Below are 22,153 nucleotides of genomic sequence, written 5' to 3' on the forward strand. Positions count from 1 at the left end.
TAGAAACTTCCCTTGCCATCCATCCCAAATGTTCTCTATGGGATTGAAATCAGGATGGTCCAAAAGAGTGATGTTATTCTCCCTGAAGAAGTCCTTGGTCAAGCCAGCATTGTGAACTGCAGCGTTGTCCTGTTGAAGAACCCAGCTGGTACCACACACACGAGGGCCCTCAGTCATGAGGGATGCCCGCCCCAACATCTGCATCCGTTTGACGACCCCGCACCACATAAAGCTCCGGCGTTCCACTGAATGAAAAAGCACCCCGGACCATGATGGACCCCCCTCCACTGTGCCGGGTAGAAAACATCTCAGGTGGGATCTACTTGTCATGCCAGTAACGTTGGAAGCCATCTGGACCGTCAAGGTTACATTTTTTCTCATCAGAGAATAAAACTTTGTTCCACCTTTCAATGTCCCATGTTTGATGCTCCCTGGCAAAGTCCAAATCCTTTTCCTGCAAATGGCGTCTGATGGTTATTGCGCTGCAGTCGGCACCAGTAAGGACCTTCATGTGGGTGGAAGACCGCCCTGTGTCTTGATGACAGCCAATGGGATCCTCCGGCTCAGCGCAGGTGTGATGTTTTTGGGTCGACCACTTGACTTTTTTGTTCCATAATGCTCAGGATCTTTCCAAAAATGTAGAATGACTGATTTCCTGCTCCCAACCTCAGCAGCCATGGCACGCTGCGAGAGGCCTTGCTTATGCAGCTCCACAATCCCACCACGTTGGAAAAGAGAAAGCTTCTTAGCTTCACCATCAGGAGGGCATGACAGGGGGAATGATGACACTACATCAACATTTGGAGCACATTTGGGCTTTTATAGCCTGTGGTCTTAAACTTTTGATCAGCTGATAAACTATTTCAGTTGAATTGTTGTTTTCAATAAATAACTTTTTCAAAATGCTTGTTGTCTCACCCCCCCTTCTTGTGTTGCATATTGTAGCTCTACTTAAAACCTCATTAAGATCCAAATTTGGGTTAGGGTTAACAGGTCTTAAGATTTTGATCAGGAATGTATATGAGCACAGGGGTGTTCAAACCTTAGCAACTTCAGTCTTTGCTCCCCCCCGCCCCCCCATTCATGCTGTTTTTTTTGTTGTTTTTTTTACAAATATTTCAACTTTCTTCTTAAATATTCTTCATAAATATTCTTATGAAAATATTATGACTTATGTTTCCCCAACATAATTTTCCAAAATTTTTTACTTTATTATCTTTTTGTTTCTCATAATTATAAAATGTAAAAAAAAATTATAAAATTTTTTCTTAAATATTGACATTTTATTGTACAAATTATTTTTTCTCATTAGTGTTATTCTCACAAAATTTTCACATTTTTTTCCAGCTGTTTTTTCCCATTTTTGCAGTTTTTCCCCCCCAAATATTTCAACTTTCTTAAGTAATGTTCATACATTTTCTCCTTGTAATATTATGACTTGATTCCCTTAATATTGTCACTTTTTTCCAGTCTATTTCAATTCTAACAATTTATAGTGATTTTACAAGAATAAAGTCAAAATGTTCAGAGGGAAAAGCTGTGGTATAATGAGAAAAAGTCATAATTTTACAAGAATGACGTATTATAAGGGGGAAAATAACATCATTTTAGCATTTTAAATATTAATGTTTTGAAGAAAAAAGCCACTACTTTTTTTTAAAGTTGTAATATTATGAGAAACAACAGTGAATAAAGTGTTTTTTTTGGTAATTTCCCCCCAAAAAATTAGGTTGTGGAAGAAGTTACTTAAGGAGACTAAAGCCAAAATATTGTGGAAATAAAGTCATAGTTATGAGAAGAAAATTTACAAGAATAAAGTTGAACTAGTTGGAGAAAAACCCCCCAGTAAAAATGGAAAAAGCAGCTCTAATGTATTTTTTGACCTATATGACAAAGCTGAGATTTTCTAAGTATATACAGTATAACTTGTTAGCATATCAATGTGTGTTGCTTTACAAAATAAGCCATTCTTTACTGTGTGGTTCTCGCTGGAGGAAAAGGTTTGGACGTGCCGTTTGAAGTCAAGAATGAGGCTGAGCTGTGGGTGTCCCCCTCCTTCTGAGCAGATCTTGAGGAACAAGTGCTCCAAGTCTGTGGAGGTTGGCGAGTTTGAGGGAGAGCACGTGTTTGACGACGACAACATCCTCCCTCCGTACGTGCTTCGGTCGGAGGACGGAGGTCCCCGGGTCACCATCAACACGGCCATCGGGCACATTAACAGGTATCCACGTTGTTTCCGCCTTTGCCAAGTGACACACTGTACGGAAACGTCTGACCTCTTGTGCTCAGGTATTGCGCTCGGCTGCCCAGTGACCCCTTTACACACTTGGCACCCAAGTGTAAGACGACAGAGACGCAAAACGGACGATTCCAGTCCACGCTTTATTTACCAATCAACTCCCCACTAAGAGTTCCTGTCAAGGTAAACTATTCCAAGTACTACTACTATTCATTTGTTGGTCGTGGCCAGCACGAAGAGGAAGTAGGGAAGCAGAGGGTGTTGCAAGTGTGTCGTGACATCCACGTGCTTGCCGCCCGCCTTTCGTCGGTAGCTTTTAGATCGTGAGTGCGGCGTGCGACTCGTGCGTGCTAGGTTCATGTAAGGCTGTCGTACGTTTCACTCACAGAGGGGACGGGACGTACGTGTGTGGGCATCGTACGAGGCTCGTGAAGCCCGCTCACTGGCTTCCTGCGGCTATCGTGACCGGGAGAACCAGAGTATACAGCGGGAAGAGCCGCCCCGCCGTGGCCGGGCAAGGTGCATTAATGTCGGATGTGCTATGTGAACAGGCGCCGTGCGTCCACGGGGGTTGGGAGGAGTCGAAAGGGCAAAAAAAAAAAGTCCGCTCCCAAAATCTGCTATAGAAACATAAGATTCATATTTTTTTCTACTTTTTTTTGGGGTTTTTTTTTGGTCAGACCTCTCAATCAAATTTCAAACATGTCGGTAAGTTTATTATTTAAACCCCCTAACTGCCCATTTGATTCAATGATGTCACACTTTTTGCTTAAAAACACAAAGAATGATGCAGTAATTGGAGAACCATCGATACGCTTTCTCAACAATGCAACAATGAACAGCTCTTGGCTAAAGTAGACGTATGCAGACTCTGCTAAGCAGGCACGAATCACTTTCTATCATCATTGAGCACGAAGTGGAACTGCAAATGCTAGGCGTGCTCCGATGGAGCAGCCACCTGATTTCCGTGAAAAAGGACGAGATCGGCATGCGCCGATACTTGGCTTTCAATGGCGATCACCTGCATCTATCACTTTTGCAGACCGCAGCAATCCAGCAGTGTGGTGTGTCACATGTTTGGCAGCATCGTCTCCCCATTTACCTATTTTTTTGTGCCCCCTGGCAATCAAGGGACCTTGGAATTGTCCTGACTTTTTTCCTTCTATCCGACACCCCAGCACTCACGATAAATACACTGAAAGATGTACTGTATCATTAATCCATGTGATGGGTATCGGAATTGGCAGCATAAAACCCCGATCGGAGCATCCCTAATTTTTGCAAATGTGTCACGGCTGCCTGGGTCGTCATAAGATGACATCTTTGCGTTTACAACACGTGCATGTATTGTGGGTGTTCGGTCAAAGTACATGTTGTGGATGCGGCAACATGCGTTTGGCGCGCAGTGAGGGGTTGAACATGGGAAATCATAACAAACAAAAATGAAAGTTCCACCGCCCCGGTTAGCAGGTGTTTTGGTTAACAACCAAAATACTTGTTGAAATTTTGCCTTGGCCTGCTTGTTTAGGGTCTAAAATACAGTGCGGTTTGTTAACACCGGAAGTCTCGTGACGCATGCACGTCATGGCGCAACGCACTGTGGGCTGCGGGGGTCATTTTAGATCAGAACTGTAGAGAGAGTGTCATTTTTGAAAACTTAGGTTGGGGGAGAATGTATAACATATGAATAAAGTGAAAATATGAGGAGAAGAAAATATACAAGAAGAAAGTTGAAATATTTGGAAAATTATACAAAAAAATCAAAAGCAAAAATGGAAAATGGCAGAAATTTTACCAGAGTGAAGTTTTGGTTTGGTTTGGTTTAATTTTATTTGAACATGCATGCAGGTTACAATGGAAAACATTTCATGAAAAGTCAAAACATGAAGAGAAAAAATAGTTTTCTCACGAGAAAAAAGTTGCAATTTTACGAAAATAAACTTGCAATATGAGGAAAAATATCATTTTAGTAACAATGTTTAAATTAAAAAAACGTTTTTTTTAAAGATAAAAAAAATATTGTAAGTTAGAATTTATAAAGAAAGTTTGCAAGAGGAAAGCCGAAATTAAATGGTTGGAAAAAAAAAAAAACAGCAGAAATGGAAAAAACATTTTACGGGATTAAAGTAAAAATATTAAGAAAAAAGGCATAATTGAATGAAGAATATTTTACAAGAATAAATTTGTATTATTATGAAAAAAAACGTCATTTTTAGTCGCATTTCACCTATGTTCCAAAGGTAAATGCGCTTTTGCTTGAGCTACATGTAGCTTCTTAGCATACCTCTGGGTGTTTGTTTCCAAAATATCAGAGTGGCCCTTGCATCCTTTCATTTTTCAGTATGTGGCCCTCGCAGGGGTTTGGACACCCCTGAACTAGACAGATGATGCACTGAGCTAATAGACTGCATCTAAAAGTGTAACAATAATAGTATTCATCTCCTCACAGGGTCCAAAAATGAATTGTGGCAGGTTGGCGGAGAAAGCCGTAGCACTACTATGCTGTGAGAAACTCCACAGAATAGGTATGCCGAGCCTCGTTCTGCTTCCTTTCAGCACCGGTGACTGCTTTCACGCAGCGCTTTCATCCCCCCACCCCCCAACCCCCACCCCCCAGGCGAGCTAGACGATCATTTGATGCCGGTGGGGAAGGAGACCGTCAAGTACGAGGAAGAGCTCGACCTTCATGACGAGGAGGAGACCAGCGTGCCTGGCCGGCCCGGCTCCACAAAGAGGCGGCAGTGTTATCCTAAAGCTGTGAGTCGACATAAAAACAAGCACGGGGAAAGAAAATCCGTCCCAGAGAATGGCAAACGTACACCGGAATGAACATCTCCCTTCTTGACCATCTGCAGATCCCAGAGTGCCTGCGGGACAGTTATGCCGTACCCGAGCATACCTACTACCTGTACGTGATTGGGATGGTCCTCACCACCCCTCTCCCCGATGAGCTCAACTTCCGCCGAAGGAAGCTTTACCCGCCAGAGGACACCACCAGATGCTTCGGTATCCTGACAGCCAAGCCCATACCGCGAGTATGTTGGAATCTGTGTTTTAGTTTGTCTGCAGCTTTACATTCTCCCACGTGTTACGACAGCCTTTTTGCTAAATATGTGGGCGTTTATCGTGGTAATTGGTTCCAGACCCTACCACAGTAAATACATAATTTCCCCAATGTAGGCCTCAATGTTAACTCGGTCGCTACCAAAGTCGTGTTTATACGTTTTTTTCCAACCCAAACGCCTGATCCCAAAGTATTTAGAATGGGTTGTTTTTTTCCATCTGTCCTGTCCAGCCTTTAAGGCAGATAGAATTGTAGATCTAAAAGCCCTCAAGTGCTCAACAGATTTACTCTGCCAGGGAGAAGTGTGACATACACTTGCCCTGTTATACAGAATTTATTTTACTCGGATGCTTGTTATTATGCAAATTTGGAGCGGCCGGACCAGAGCAGGAGGGGACAGAGAAGAAGAGAAAAGAAAACAGAGGGGGGTGTGCGGGGATAAGAGAGGGACGAAAAAACAAAAAACTATGGACTATTTAGAGTCTCCAATGAAGCTAACATGCATGTTTTTGGGAATGTGGGAGGAAACTGGAGTACCCAGAAAACCCACACACACACGGGGAGAACATGCAAACTCCACACGGAAATGCCCAAGGGAGAATCCAACCCATGTCTTCCCATCTCCAGGCTGTTCCTGTGTGGGCCAACATGCTAGCCACTAGACCACCATGCGGCCCTGGAAAATATATATAATATAAAGTAGTTGGTGGTGTTCCATTTGTAAATAAATAGTTATTTTGATGTAAAATGATGTTTAGATATTTTAGCTGTGTCAAAGTAATGAAAGTTGTGCTTGAAATGTATCTTTTCACAAGAAGCTAGTTTTCTTCCTTTTTGATACAGTCAAACCTGTCTTAGCGGCCACCTATATAGAACGGCCACCTGCCTATAGCAGCCACTGAAAAATCCCCCGCAGCAAATGTACATGTTGTAGACCCTGTGTATAGCAGTCACCTGTCCAACGCGGCCAGCGGCCACCCATTTTGTCTCCCTTGGTCAATATCTGACCGCATATAGCGGCCAAATTACCAACTCAAGTAGATGCTTCATGCACAAAAAAGTTTGTTTTTTCAATCAATGAAGCCGTCGTGTATAGACTTTAATTACTGAGTCCTAGCTCAGTCACAATCATTCACAAGATCCACACAAACTGTCAGTTGTTGCACATAAAAAAGCCATCTTCTTTTGAGCTTGCTATTTCCTGGTCAAACATGTAACTTTAAGAGCATTTGCACCAAAACATTACCGCAAAGTAGGCTGGGAACAGGACGTGCTCCCAGCGACGCTACAATAAAAAAAAAAAACATACGCTAGCATGCATGCGGCAGCGGGAGCAAAACTGAGTTCGGTTGTACTTAATTGAAGTATTTTAGAATGTACTCACGTTATTTTTCATCAATCCTCATCCACAAATCCATCAAAGTCCTCATCTTCTGTATTCGACACAAACAAACGTCTTCTTTTCCGTTCGCTACTAGTCTGTTAACTTGTCAGTGTTATTCAGCTCCGAAGCAAAGAAGGAAACTTCTCCTGTTGCTTCTGCCAACTTTATTTATTGAACGCGGCCACCAGACAGCAGCTCAGAACACACACACATCTCTCAGCATCGTCTCTCCTTCCTGCTTGCCCACAAGGCAAAGGTTAAACAAGCCCCACTACATAGCTGTCCAGGCAATGCCTGTAACAAGTGACGCCGTTTATTTCCTGGTGTGCACTGGTCAATACTGTAATGCCGCTTGTTGTGGGGAAGGAGAGACTCACGTCACCGATGCACTTTAATGGCTTTATTAACAGCGGAGAACACTGCAGGACTTTACATCCACGCCAACATAAACACACTTCCCAACTCTCTCCAAACTCACAGCTAGCACTGAGCCTAGCTCTCCTGCTCGGGACGCCCACCGTCACTTCCCGTCACTTCCTGATGAACTAAAGCTGTAATGACACTCTGCCGTATAAAAAATAAAATATTAAAAATAAGCGTAAGACATTACTAGCACAGCTTTGTTCTGTGGGTCGTGGATATATTCTATCAGTTATTATTAAGCCTCTAGCTTCCTTTTAGTAAGTAAAAACCTTGGCTATGATTGCACTACATTGTCATGTAGACCTACAAAGTACACTTGGAAGAACAAGAGGTGAATAAATGTATTGCAACTGATGTGAAACTGATGAGGGGTATGATTAAATAAGCTTTGCTTCTTCCTACTCCTTTTTGGACATGCAAAATTGTGAATTGTACTATGTGATGTGCTACTGTTTGACTCATATGCATGTTCAGGATTAATTAAAACCATGAACCATCATAATAACAAGGCTAGTGGTGCTGTACAACTTTTATCCGCAGTCCGCAGTGCCCTCTACTGGTCAACATTATTATTATTTTATTTTTTTCTTTTTTTTTTCCCTCTACTGGTCAACATTCAAACTGGACGCTAACCTGTCTATAGCGGCCACTTTTGCAGACTCCCTCTAGTGGCCGCTATAGACAAGTTTGAATGTATTTTGCTTACCTATGTTCCACTGCTGATTACTAAAGCACAGAAAAAGGTATAAAAACTTTTTTTTCCCCTGACGAAAGATAAGAGTCTAATCGTTCTTTTCATGTTTATATAGCGATAGCACATCATATTCGATGTGCCTTGAAAGAGCAGGCAAAATCCTCTAAAATGGCTGCTACTGGCTGGTATTGAATGAGTTAATATACGGTAATAAAGCACCGCTGTCAAACTCAGGGGCCGGATTTGGCCTGCCATTTTATTTTATGTGGCCTGCAAAAACCTTGAAATAATGAATATCAAAAGGACACTTATTTTAATATTATTGCAAAAATATTTGTATATACAGTGGCTTGAAAAAGTATTCATACCTCTTGAACTTTCCCACATTTTGTCACGTTCCGACCACAAACATAAATATATTTTATTGGCATTTTAGATGAAAGATCAACACAAAGCGACACACAATTGTGAAGTAGAAGGAAAATTGTCCATGACTTTCAAATTGTTTTAAAAATAAAAAACTGAAAAATGTGGCGTGCAAAAGTATTCAGCCCCCCAGTGTCAATACTTGGTGGAACCACCTCTTGCTGAAATTACAGCTGCAAGTCTTTTGGGGTATGTCTCTACCAGCTTTGCACATCTCGAGACTGGAATTTTTGCCCATTCTTCTTTGCAGAACAGCTCAAGCTCAGCAAGATTAGATGGAGAGCGTTTGTGAACAGCAGTTTTCAGATCTTGCCACAGATTCTCGATTGGATTTAGGTCTGGACTTTGACTGGGCCATTCTAACACAGGAATATGTTTTGTTTGAAACCATTCCATTGTAGCTCTGGCTTTATGTTTAGGGTCGTTGTCCTGCTGGAAGGTGAACCTCCGCCCCATTCTCAAGTTTTTTGTAGATTCCAGCAGGTTTTCTTCCAAGATTGTCCTGTATTTGGCTCCATCCATCTTCCCATCAACTCTGACCAGCTTCCCTGTCCCTGCTGAAGAAAAGCAGCCCCACAACATCATGCTGCCACCACCATGTTTGACAGTGGGGATGGTGTGTTGAGAGTGATGTGCAGTGTTAGGTTTCCGCCACACATAACGTTCTGCAGTTAGGCCAAAAAGTTCCACTTTGGTCTCATCTGACCACAGCACCTTCTTCCACACGTTTGCTGTGTCCCCCACATGGCTTCTGACAAACTGCAAACGAGACTTCTTTTGGCTTTCTTTCAACAATGGCTTTCTTCTTGCCACTCTTCCATAAAGGCCAGATTTGTGCAGAGCACAACTAATAGTTGTCCTATGGACAGACTTCCCCACCTGAGCTGTGGATCTCTGCAGCTCCTCCAGAGTTACCGTGGGCGTCTTGGCTGCATCTCTGATCAATGCTCTCCTTCTTGGGCACGTAAGTTTCGGTGGACGGCCATGTCTTGGTAGGTTTGCAGTTGTGCCATACCCTTTCCATTTCTTGATGATGGATTGAACAGTGCTCCGTGAGATGTTCAAAGCTTGGGAAATCTTTTTATAACCTAACCCTGCTTTAAATTTCTCCACAACTTTATCCCTCACCTGTTTAGTGTGTTCCTTGGACTTCCTGATGCTGTTCACTGACCAGTGTCCTCTTAGCAAACCTCTGAGGCCGACACAGAACACCTGTATTTATACTAAGGTTAGATTACACACAGGTGGACTCCATTTGATCATTAGGTCAACAGCTGATCATTAAGCAATCATCAGGCAACCTCTGAAGGCAACTGGTTACACTCAGAGAAAAGGGGGCTGAATACTTTTGCACGCGACATTTTTCAGTTTTTTATTTAAAAAAAAAATTTGAAAGTCATGTACAATTTTCCTTCTACTTCAGAATTGTGTGTCGCTTTGTGTTGATCTTTCATCTAAAATGCCAATAAAATATATTTGTTTGTGGTCGGAACGTGACAAAATGTGGGAAAGTTCAAGAGATATGAATACTTTTTCAAGCCACTGTATATGGTAATTTTGTTATTTTGTCTTTTCTTTTTTTTAAACTTTATCATTATTTAATAGTTAATTATTATATAATTATTATTATATAATAGTTAATTTTTAATGAAATTCTAAAATAGAATGATTAAAAAGTGGCCCTCTGTCTGAAATGTCTGAATTTCAGTCTATATGGGCACCAATAATTAATTCTCTGACCTGACTCTCAGGGGGGTGAGGGCGTCTGTCTCTGCCCCTGGGGGTCTCGTTCATCTGGCATGGGGTGTGGTCCTGGTCGCTGGGTGGCCCTGGTGGGCGGTCCCTGCTACCTGCTGGTCTCTGCTTCCTGGCCGGCGGTTGTCTCTCTCCCTCCAGGGTTTCTCCCTTGGCGTGTTGGTGGATGGGCGGGGGGTGGAGTGGTGGCCAGTCTGCGGCGTGGCGGTTGGCGGAGCGGGCGGGGGCATCTGCTTGGGTGCCGGGCGGGGGGCCGCTCCTTTTGTGGGCCTTGTCGTGGGGTGCTTGCTTCTCTGTCCCTCCCTGGCACCTCTGGCTTGCGTGCTTCGTGGGTGTGGCCGTGCTCCGCTCTATGTGGGGTCCAGTGTTCTTGTGGTCGTCGTGGTGTTGCTCCCTTGCCGGCCGTGGTGGTATGCAGGAGGCGCGGTTCCCGCTGTCCTGGTGGCGGTCGGATCTGCCTTGGGGCGTGTGGCTGGTCCGTGGTGTTCGGCGGTTTGGGGGTGGCGCTGTGGACGCTATCTCCGGTGGGGCTCCGGTGTTGGGGGGCGCTGGGGGTATCGCCTCTGGGGGGTTGGGTGGGCCGGACTTGGCATCCTGGCGGGCCGGGTAGGGCCTGTGGTGTCTTTTCTGTCTGGTCGGTCATGTGTCCTTGGTCCCCCCCCTGCTCGGTTTGGGCGGCGTTGGGGTGTGGGGCCGCCGTCCTTCCTGTGCCACTGCACCACCTCACATATATATAGGACTTTGGGGGGTGGCCTACGGTCGGGCGTGGTTGGGGAGGGGAGCTGCCTTGCGGGGCTCCTTTGCTCCTGCCGTGCCACTGACCTGTTGCCCCCCAATTTTAATCGCAGAGTAGACACTTGAGGGAGGGATCCTCCGAGCGGCAGCTGTCCCCCGATTTTAATTGCATCATTAGCTATCATCCACATACACCCCTATCATATACATGCACACAGATACACCCCTCGTGCACCGCGGGGCCTGGCCGTCGCGGTGGCTGGCCCGGGGTGGCCTGGCCTGTGGGATGCCTATGTCTGGTTCGCCTGCCCTTCCCTGGGGTGGCCCTCTGGGGCCTGTTGATGCCTGGGCTTGCGCCGGGGGGGGGGCGGCTTGCGATGCTTCCCCTGGACTGACACGTGCTGCGGGTGCCTCTGCGCTCTTGGGGCGGGTTCGGCGGTCTCTGGGGGGCGGTGCCGGTGCTGCGGGTGGCCCGTGTGCCACCGCGGGGGCTGGTGGTTGCTGCGCTGTGGCGGCTGCTGGGGCGCCGGCTCGGCTGGTGGGTTGGGGCTTGGTCATGCTTGCGGGTACTGTGGGCCTGGGTGGCGGGGGCGGGTGCCCTGGGGCCGGGCCCGCTGGGGGGGGTTGTGCTCTGCCGGGCGCTTGGGCGTTTGTCGCCGTTGCGCTTTGTGCTCTGCTGAGCCGCTGTCTGTGTCCTCGCCTCCCCCGGTCTGTCTGTGGGCTTGTCGGGGGTGGGGCTCCGGTGCGCGGGTGGTGCGCTGTCGGCTCTGGTGGCATGTGGCTGCTCTGGCTTCTGGTGGTTTGTGGGGTCCGTCGGCTGGTCTGCTGCTGGTCTCGCCTTGTCGGCTCTGGTGCTTGGCCCCCTGCGGTTTGGGGTGTGGTGCTCCCGCTCCCTCTTCGGGGTTTGCTGGCCCGCGGGTGTCGGTTGGCGCTGTGTGGTGATTCGCCTGGCTGCTCGCCCGTTTTCCCGCCCGCCTGCTCAGTTTCCCGCTTTCCTCCTTGCTGGCTCCCCTGTCTGCCTTGCTGGCGGCGTCCTACCGTTGGGGGGGTGTGGCCTGGTGTCTTCCTGTCCCCCGGCGGTCCGCGCTCTCCGCGCCTGGGTTCTGGATTGTATGTCTGGGACCCCGGGGTCCCCGGCTCCGCTGCTCCTTAGGTTACCAACGGGGGATAGGGCGAGGCTTCCGGGTGTCGGGCAGTCGACCACTGTGTGTGTGCGTGCGTGCGTGGGTGTGCGCGCTTGAGTGCGTTGGAGTGTGTATGTGCGTGCGAGTGGGGGCGTAGGGGTGTGTATGTGCGTGCATGTGGGTGCGTAGGAGTGTGTATGTGCCTGCGTGCGTGTACTTTTATTTATTTATTTTAGTTATTTATTTTTTGGGGGGGGGCATACATCTCTGCCGCCCGTGCCTCCGCCGGGTGGGTGGAGGGTGTGCCTCCGGCATCCCTGGGCGGGGCGGCCCTGTGTCGGGGGTCGGGCGGGGGTTGGCCCGGGGCGGGCCGGGCTCCGCTCCCTGGGGGTGGGGGTGGCGGGGTGCGGGGATTGGCGCTTCCGGCGCGGGCGGGCTTCTTTCCGGTTGTGGGGGCGTCTGTGGGCCTGCCGGTTTGTGGTCCCCGGTACTCGTCTGCCTTTGTGGGGTGTGATCTCTCGCTGGTCTCAGGGGTTGGCAGTCCTTCGGCCCGCCGGCGCCCTGTCCTTGGCTGGGATTACCTCTCTTCGGCCCCTTGCTGGTCTTCCCGGGGGGGAGGGCTCTCTGGGCTGGCTCTTGGGGCACTGATCTTTCTGCTGCCTGCCCCTGTGGGCCTGGTGGCCTTTTGACGGCGGGGGCTCGGCCTGGCTATTTGGGGCGGGGCTCTCTGGGAGGTGGAGGGTGGCCCCTTTCCTTTCATGCATTCTCAGTGACAATTAAACGCCCACACATTCTTCTCGACATGAGATAACAACCCTATAGTCACCTTTACGCTCCTATTATTTTTTGTTGACATCACACTGCTCAGGCTGCGGATCACTGGAAGGACAGACAGACAAGCTACGGCGCTGACAAGTAAACCTCTCCAATTAGCTTATTCTAAACTTAAAGTGTTTCAAGCCCAGTGGGGAAGAAGGACAAAAGAAGATGTCGTGTCGTTGTATAATTTGGCTCTCCAGATGAAATGCTTGTTCTTGCTCTTGCACTCAAGTCCAGTGCAACTTGCGTCAGTTTTTTACGCATTTCTTGACCGATTCCCCACGCACTTGCTTTCCCCGAGGCAGTGTTTAATTGGCTATGTGCTGTCTCCGCCATAGATCCCCCATTTCCCGGTGTACACACGCTCCGGTGAGGTGACCATCTCCATCGAGCTTCAGAAGTCCGGCTTCACCCTGGCCAGCGCCCAGCTTGACCTGATCACACGCCTGCACCAGTACATCTTCTCCCACATCCTGCGCTTGGAGAAACCCGCACTGGAGTTCAAGCCCACGTGTGCTGATTCTGCTTACTGCATTCTACCTCTCAATGTTGGTGAGTGGAGCTCTCTTGTCTTTTGGGGAAAACCTAATAAAGAAAAGTGGCTTCAGTAAAAGCCTAAAAAGTAAAACAAAAGGAAGACAAATGAAACCAAAATAACTAGAAAAGCACTGAGGGAGCGCAGACTTCCCCTCCCCACTCTTGTGATCCACACCAAAATAATCTTTGATAGTCTTTGATATTCTGTGGAACCTGTTGGAAACTTGTCTTGTATTTCTTTGCCAAGTCCTCCATTTTTTGTGAAGTTGTATGCACAAATGGCAAAAAGCGGTGCTATCTCGCAATGTTAAAGATCCTTGAAAAAAATGTCCTGGATCCAGACGGCAATACGGATCACCCCCAAAATGTAACCAGTTCTCCCACATCCCATTACCCACAACTCCTGAAACCTTCATCCAAATCCATTCAGAACTTTTCAAGTTATTTTGAACACAAACAAACCGATAAACGCCAGCCAAAACATGTCCACACTGCACTTGGCCGGGGTAATGACGTAAATAAAAACGCAACAAATAGCAGTAATTAAAAATAACTACCCAAGAAAATAAATACATAGACATGAAAATGCCTTAAAGGTGTAGAAAAGTAATGAAAAAGACATAAAAATGCCTTAAGTGTAATCAAATATACAAAAATGTCCAATAAAACATCAAAAAGTAACAGGAATAAATAATGTAGATAATAAATCAAGCCCACTGACATACCTTCCATAGAGGAAGCAGAGGCTGAGGACACGAACGCGGACAGTTCCATCACCGTGGCTGAGGTATCTGGGTTAGTCAAAACGCTCCCCAGTGGCAAAGCTCCGGGGGTGGACGAGTTTCGCCCTGAATTCCTCAAGGCTCTGGATGTTGAGGGACTGTCTTGGCTGACACGTCTCTTCAACATTGCGTGGAAATCGGGAACAGTACCTCTGGATTGTCAGACTGGGGTGGTGGTCCCCCTTTTCAAGAAGGGTGACCGGAGGGTGTGTTCCAACTACAGGGGGATCACACTCCTCAGCCTCCCTGGGAAAGTCTATTCCAGGGTGCTGGAAAGAAGGGTACGACCGTTAGTTGAACCTCGGCTACAGGAGGTGCAATGTGGTTTTCGTCCCGGTTGTGGAACACTGGACCAGCTCTACACCCTTGCAAGGGTACTGGAGGGTACTTGGGAGCTTGCCCAACCGGTCTACATGTGCTTTGTGGACCTGGAAAAGGTATTCGACCGTGTCCCTCGCGGGGTCCTGTGGGGGGTGCTCTGGGAGTATGGGATTGTTGGCGCACTACTACGTGCCATTCAGTCCTTGTACAACCGGAGCAGGATCCTGGTTTGCATTGCTAGCAGTAAGTCAAGCCTGTTTCCGGTGAATGTTGGCCTCCTCCAAGGCTGCCCTTTGTCACCAATTCTGTTCCTAATTTTCATGGACAGAATTTCTAGGCGCAGCCAAGGTGTCGAGGGAGTCCAGTTCGGGGGCCTTAGGATCTCATCTCTGCTATTTGCAGACGATGTGGTCCAAATGGCCTGATCGGGCTGTGAACTGCAGCGATTACTGGGACGGTTTACATCTGAGTGTGAAGCTTCTGGGATGAGACTCAGCACCTCCAAATCTGAGGCCATAGTTCTCAGTCGGAAAAGGGTGGATTGCTCCCTCCGGGTTGGGAATGAGGTCCTGCCCCAGGTGGAGGAGTTTAAGTATCTCGGGGTGTTGTTCACAAGTGAGGGAAGGTTGGAGCGTGAGGTCGATAGGTGGATCGGTGCAGCGTCTGCAGTAATGCGGTCGCTGTACCGGACCGTCGTGGTGAAGAGAGAGTTGAGCCGCAAGGCACAGCTCTCAATTTACCGTTCGATCTATGTTCCCACCCTCACCTATGGTTATGAGCTTTGGGTTGTGACCGAAAGAACGAGATCGCGCATACAAGCGGCTGAAATGATTTTCCTCCGTAGGGTGGCGGGGCTCAGCCTAAGGGATAGGGTGAGGAGCTCGGTCATCCGGGAGGAGCTCAGAGTAGAGCCGCTGCTCCTTCACATCGAGAGGAGCCAGCTGAGGTGGCTCGGGCATCTAGTCCGGATGCCTCGTGGACGCCTCCCTGGTGAGGTGTTTTGGGGATGCCCAACCGGGAGAAGGCCCCGGGGAACACTTAGGACACGCTGGAGGGATTATGTGTCACAGCTGGCTTGGGAACGCCTTGGTGTCCTCCCGGTGGAGCTGGAGGAGGTAGTTGGGGACAGGGAAGTCTGGGCTTCCCTACTAAGACTGCTGCCCCTGCGACCCGGACCCGGATAAGCGGAGGAAAATGGAGTGGAATGGGGAAAAAATAGATAATAAAGAAAGTAAAACAATAATAGAAATAAATAAAAACTAAAGTGTAAAAAAAAAACAAAGACAAAAAAAAACAACCCAAAACTGATATACCTAAAAGTGTAAAAAAAATCATACAAATAAAAAAGACTTAAAAGTGCAGATCAATAAATTTGAATAAAAATGAATTAAAGGGGACCTCTTATGCTTTTCCTCTTTTCTGACCTCTAAATGTTGTTCCAATGTTGTATTCTGGTGTGAAACGATGCCAACGCGTCAGGTAATGACGGTCAGTTCCACTGACGTCGAATAAAATTGTGATATCGCTACCCCTAAACAAGAAAAAAGACACAACTAAATCCCTAAACAAAACCGAAAACAGGACAGCCGGTCACACCAGGACAAACGAGAACAAAGGAAAAAAAAGTCATAGAAAAGCACAAAAAGCAGCCTGCTGCGCAGCATTAAAGCCAGCAGCAAACGTGAAGCAGCTGAGTGGCCCTGGAGCATGCTGAGATGGAACCACGTCTGCCACAAACGGAGTCAGAGCGAGCGTGCGGAGCGCACCTGCACCCATTTACTGTATAGGCTCCATGTTGTTGACAAGCTAATTGCTATCCATTAGCTTCACAACACTTACAGTACTGTATGTGTTCATTGCACCACAGGAAGATATGCCATGTTACACGTATTCGTATCAGAAACGGAGAGTTGGACAATGCCGCTTATCTGCAAAAAAGCCAGTATCGGACATCCCTATACAGAAGTAATTAAAACTGACCACAAATAAAAATGCTTTAAAAGTGTACAAAGAAAAAAGACGAATAAAAATGTTACATTAATGCAAATAAATCACGACTTAAAAGTATAAATATAATAGAAATAAAAATGTAAAACGACTTAAAAGTGGAAAAAATAGTAGAAGTAAATAAAAATGTAAAAAAAAAAAAAAGACTTAAATGAAAGCATAAAGATAATCGAAATAAGTAATCATGAATAACGGCTTAAATAAGTGTGAAAAATAATAGAAATGAATACAAATAAAAATGACAAGTGTAAAAGAAAAGACAAATGGAAAATAATAATGATAATAAACTTAAAAATGTCTTAAATGAAAGTGTGAAAAATAATCATTTAAAGAAAAAAAGAAAGAGTTGAATAACAGTGTGTTGCGCCTTAATGACCACTGGCTAATGAGTGTCCCAGATTGAGAGCGTTTGGCTGAAATAACAGATGTCTGTAACATGGGAGTGTTTGCCATTCTTGTCCAATGATTTCTTTAGTTGGAGATTCCAACACGCTCGATATGGACTTCAGGTTCATGGAGGAAATTGAAAGGTCTGAGGCCCGAACCGGCATTCCTACCACTCAGTACACCATACAGAACCCCTTTACCTTCAGGCTGGAGGACTACCAGGATGCTGTCATCATTCCGAGGTATGTCTGTGTGATGGGACGTTGCGTGGCAACCGTGAAGATTTGGTGTATGCCCATTTGGAACACGTTGAAGTCCTGGCTGTGCTGAATCGTGCGTCCCGCCGAGGGCATAAGGGTTAGTAGCTGTTCAACCACCAGATATCTTTTGCCCATTCTCTCCCAGGTACCGTAACTTCGACCAGCCCCATCGCTTCTACGTAGCCGACGTGTACACGGACCTCACGCCTCTCAGCAAGTTCCCTTCGCCAGAATATGAGACCTTCGCCGAGTACTACAAAACCAAGTACAACTTGGACTTGTCCAACCTCAACCAGCCCCTCCTGGATGTAGACCATACCTCATCCAGGTCAGTGTTGTCTGCAGTGATCATACAACCCAAACTGTTGTCCGAGTTCTCACTTCCATCCGATGGTCTTTCCTCACGCATTTTGGTCCAAAAAATGTTTCTTTTTTTCCTCTTTTTCCCCCCCATTGAAGTAGGCTGTTTTTTTCCACGGAAAACAAATGAATGATGGCTGTTGGTAGCCTCATCAGCCAAGACATGGTGAAATACGGTCACTAGGTGGCAGTAATGACACAAAACAAGCTCTTACACGGATTACCTGAATGCTGCATGAAGTCGTGAAGTCAGCCATAGCGTATTCCACATCACACAGTGGGAAAAAAAGAAGACATTTTTACGTGCGTCTCAATTGCTGGCTTACTTTCCGGTGTTTCCGGGACGTAACCCCTGCGAAAAAGCAGGGATCTGCGGTGTTCACTGACACAAAGTGGTCTCGTGCTCCCAGACTGAATCTGCTGACCCCTCGTCACCTGAACCAAAAGGGTAAAGCACTGCCGCTCAGCAGTGCGGAGAAGAGGAAGGCAAAGTGGGAAAGTCTGCAGAACAAACAGGTAAGCTTTGTCATGCCCCGAAGCTGAAAAAACACATTAGCACTATAAGCTTCACACTTTTGTAGCTATTTTCCAAATATTTCTTCTTAAATCATCTTTCTACATTTTCTTCTCATAGTATTATGACTTGATTCCCATAATATTAGAACCTTTTCCCAAAAATCACAGCTTTAGATTGTTTCTGATATTATGACTTAAAAAAAAAGTAGAAATAATCATTTTTCTTTCGCACTTTAACTTTACGCTATTATTTTCCCCCATATTACATTATTCTTGTAAATTCTTTTTTTTTTTTTTAATTTTTCAATGATTTCAGCTTTCTTCTTGTACATTTACTTCTCATAATTATGACTTTGTTCCCATAATATTAAAACTCTTCCCCACAAGTGAGAGCTTTATTTTGGTGTTTTTGTTCCTGATATGACTCACAAAAAATAAGTAAAAAAAAACAAAACACATCTTTATTTTTTCTTGAATATTGCAGCTTTATGCTGCTAAAGTGGTGTTATTTTTCCTTATAATATTGAAATGTGGTTCTTGTAAAATGGCAACTTTTTCCTCCAATAGGTCAACTTTATTTTTTGTAAAATTACAGCAGATTTTTCCATTTTTGTTGTTGCTGGTTGTTTTTGTTTTTTTGACAGTTTCTTGTCAAATTAATTTTTTTTTTTAATGTGCTTCCGGCCAATAAAAAGCAACCAGCATCTTCAATAATGCTTTGTTGAAGAAAATGAGCACTGTAAATTTGTTTCTTGTAATTCTGACTTTATTCCGTAATATTTTGCCTTTGTTCTTGTAACATTACAACTTATTTTGTCAAATTCAAGATTCAAGAGTTTTATTGTCATATGCACAGTAGAACAGGTAGTTCTGATGTGCAATGAAATTCTTGTTCTGTTCATTCTCCCAGCAGAAAGAAAGAAAGAAAAACACAAGAAAATGAATAAGAACAGAAGAAACATTAATAACAATAAATTAAGCAACAACAACAGAAGAGACATTAGCTTTTTCAAAATGGGGACTTGGAAGAGCCTTCAAAGCACCTTTCATGTTGCTGTAGACTTGGTACAGGATGCTATTTGCCCTCGTGGGAAAGCCTACATGCTGGTAACATTCGGGGAGAACAGTCCCGAGGCTCTGTGTCCACAAGACGCCGAAGTCCGATCTCCCTGGCAAGCGGCAAATGTCCCCAACCGGACCGCCGAGTCCAGTAAATCCTCCGCGAACACACAGCACTCTCCGATCTCCCGTAGCTGCAATCCTTGCTCTAATGACAACATTAGTCGTAGTTTGTTTCTCATAATATTACGACTTGAAAAAAAAAGTCTTTTTTTTTAATTTTCCCTCTATTTCAACTTTTTTCTTCTATATTTTCTTGTAATATTATGACTTTATTCCTATGATATTATAACTTTCTCCCAACCAAATTTTCCAAGAAATGTAACTTAACTTTTTTTCTCATATTATGACTTTTAAAAACATCTTTTTTCTTGAATATTTCAACTCAATGCTACTAGTTTATTTCCGTCAAATTGTGGCTTTTTTTTCTCGTTGTAATACGACTTTATTCTCATTCAACTACAGATGTTTTTTTTTTATTATTTTTTTTTTACATTTTCCAACTATTTCAATTTTTCTCTTATAAATGACAGGCGCACACGTAGTTGTTAGACGCTAATTGTTTTCTAGCTGCAAGCTAAGCCCTTATAAAAAGAGTCTTGTTTGGCAGATCCTGGTTCCAGAGCTTTGTGCCATCCATCCCATCCCCGCATCCCTCTGGCGGAAGGCGGTGTGTTTGCCCAGCATCCTCTACCGCCTCCACAGCCTCTTGACAGCGGAGGAACTCCGATCTCAGACGGCCAGCGAAGCAGGAGTTGGATCGCGAAGCCTTCCTCCGGACTTCAGGTACCTCAATTCCCAAGGAGCTTCCGCCACGCTTGTTACCCATAGTTCTTTGCTCACAGTTCTTTTCCATGTCCTCTTTTCTCAACTTTCAGGTCTGCCGTCATTTTAGCTGCTACTCAAAGAGTTCATTTATTTGTAAAAAAAAAAAAAAAAAAAAAAAAACCTGGGTTTGATTCGAAAGCGCATCTTGCCAAAGATGTCTGCAGTAGCTGAGCTCAAAGTCGGGCCAGCCTCAATTTGGGAAGGTCGACAGCAGGGCTGTCCAAACTTTTTCCTGGAGGGAGGGCCACAGAATGAAAAATGAAAGGAAGCAACTTTGCCACTTTCATACTGTATTTTCTGCATATGCTAAGAAGTGCATCTCAGCTTTGTCATGTAGCTGGAAAACCATATTATTCTTATCAACTTCAGTCTTTTATTTTGTCCATTCATCCATCTTCCTCCGCTTATCCGGGTCCAGGTGGCGGGGGCAGCAGTCTCAGTAGGGAAGCCCAGACTTCCCGTTCGTCGCAGCTCCACTGGGAGGACACACAAGGCATTCCCAGGCCAGCTGTGAGAAATAACCCCTCCAGTGTGTCCTAGGTCTGCCACGGGGCCTTCTCCCGGCTGGGCATGCCCGGAACACCTCCCCAGGGAGGCGTCCGGGAGGCATCCGGGCTAGATGCCCGAGCCACCTTAACTCCTCTCCATGTGAAGGATTAGCGGCTCTACTCTGAGCTCCTCACCCTTTTTATTTGGTCATTTTCTAAATACTTCAACTTTCTTCTTCAATAATCTTTGTACATTTTCTTGTCATAATAGTATTGTCAAGAACGGCGTGAGCCGGGTTTGGATCCCAACACAGAGAACGCACAAGTTGGTTAAAAAAAGGTTTATTGCAAAAAGGCAACACAACAATATTAACATGCAAAAAGTCCGAACAAAAACCGGGGCCGAGCCACACACAAATGTAAAACACAAAACCACTACTAGAAAAAGACAAAAACAGAACTAAAGACGCTGCTGGAAAAGCCAAGCAGGATGCAGTTTATCTGAGGGGAAAAACCCAAAGCGCCGCTGGAGGAACCAAGCGGGAACACGTGCTTACAACTGCTGATAAAAGCCAGAAAGTAGGACGAGGTAACACGAAGCCGAGTGGAGCATGAGAAGTCTGAGGGACAAACAGGCAACAAGTGAGTCCTGCCACCACGCTTAAGTATACCAGGTGAGGTGATTGGCTGCAGGTGTGCGCAGGGCGCTCCGCCTCAGCAGGACAGCAGTAACTCCCGAAGTATTTGATTGAACTTTATTTTTATAGTATTAGAACTTTTTCTCCAGGAAAAAAAGTTGCAATCCAACCAGAAAAAGTCTGCAGTCTGCAAGTGAGCTATTAAAGAAAAAACATGTCTCTTATTATGAGAAACAAACACAACAGCGAATAAGGTATAGATACTATTAGGGGAATACATTTAAAAGGTTACAGGAATAAAGTCATAATTATGAGAAGAAAATTGACAAGATATTACAGAAAAAGTTGCAATTTTACAAGAATACACAGGTAATATGAGGAGTTTTTTAGTAGCATCGAGTTGAAATATTAAAGAAAAAAGACAAAATTGAAAGTCACAATATTATGGGAAAACAAAACTTGAAAACAAAAAAGCACAAACAGTAAAGTTGATGCTAGTTGGATTTTTCACCATATCAAATTTACGACAGTGAACTCATAATATTATGAGGAAAAATAACAGCATTTAGTCATTTTTGGAAAATTGGGTTGGGGAAAAAGTTATTTTATGGGAATAAAGCCATAATATTATGAGATTTTTTTTTTTAACCAAAATTACTCATGAAAAAAGTATAAATATTTGAAAAATGGAAAAGAAACATTTTAAAAAACAGCAAAAATGGGCAAAACAGAGCAACGTCTTCATTAACTCATTTAATCCCAGCCATTTTTCAAGTCATCCCTCTCAGTACCGGGTTTTGACTGATCTTTCAAGGCACACAGAATATTGTGTTGTATGTCTATATAAACATGGTGCCTACCAAAAGAAAGATTAGACTCTCATCGAACATCAGGAAAAACCTTTTTCCATTCTTTAGTAATCAGCAGTAGAACATAGGTAAGTTTCAGGAAAATATCAGTTCCCGACTAAAACGGGGAGGACAACTTTAAATTTCAAGCATAACTCAAGCATTCACTTTGACACAAATTTAGCCATATATGCTTACCCAAAATACCTAAACTACGCCACAACATCACACAAAAAATGGTTGTTTGAAATGAAAATAATTTATTTACAAATACAACACCATCAAATAGTTAGTTTTCACATTTGGAACTGAACTGTGTGTGCATGCAGTAAAATTTCCCTTCAATGCGTAACCTTGCGTAACCAACACCCCCCCCCCCCCCCCCCCCCCCCCCCCCCC

General features: G+C 45.2%; 1 protein-coding gene across 10 annotated transcripts in view; it reads left to right on the forward strand.

Annotated features, from left to right (window-relative positions):
- dicer1 (dicer 1, ribonuclease type III) overlaps positions 1-22,153 on the forward strand; it is a 78,260-nt gene that overhangs the window by 35,529 nt on the left and 20,578 nt on the right. For 9 of the 10 annotated variants that reach the window (XM_054795589.1, XM_054795596.1, XM_054795587.1 and 6 more), the window contains 10 exons: positions 2,067-2,221; positions 2,290-2,422; positions 4,689-4,764; positions 4,857-4,996; positions 5,095-5,274; positions 13,002-13,215; positions 16,786-16,939; positions 17,103-17,285; positions 17,728-17,833; positions 19,563-19,738. In XM_054795589.1, the coding sequence (XP_054651564.1) occupies positions 2,067-2,221; positions 2,290-2,422; positions 4,689-4,764; positions 4,857-4,996; positions 5,095-5,274; positions 13,002-13,215; positions 16,786-16,939; positions 17,103-17,285; positions 17,728-17,833; positions 19,563-19,738 (1,517 nt within the window). Of the gene's footprint in view, positions 1-2,066; positions 2,222-2,289; positions 2,423-4,688; positions 4,765-4,856; positions 4,997-5,094; positions 5,275-13,001; positions 13,216-16,785; positions 16,940-17,102; positions 17,286-17,727; positions 17,834-19,562; positions 19,739-19,830; positions 22,124-22,153 lie in introns of those variants that run through there. The other variant, XM_054795598.1, reaches the window with a different exon arrangement.

This window comes from Dunckerocampus dactyliophorus, chromosome 13 (genome assembly GCF_027744805.1).
Source record: "Dunckerocampus dactyliophorus isolate RoL2022-P2 chromosome 13, RoL_Ddac_1.1, whole genome shotgun sequence".
NCBI classification, from domain to species: Eukaryota; Metazoa; Chordata; class Actinopteri; order Syngnathiformes; family Syngnathidae; genus Dunckerocampus; species Dunckerocampus dactyliophorus.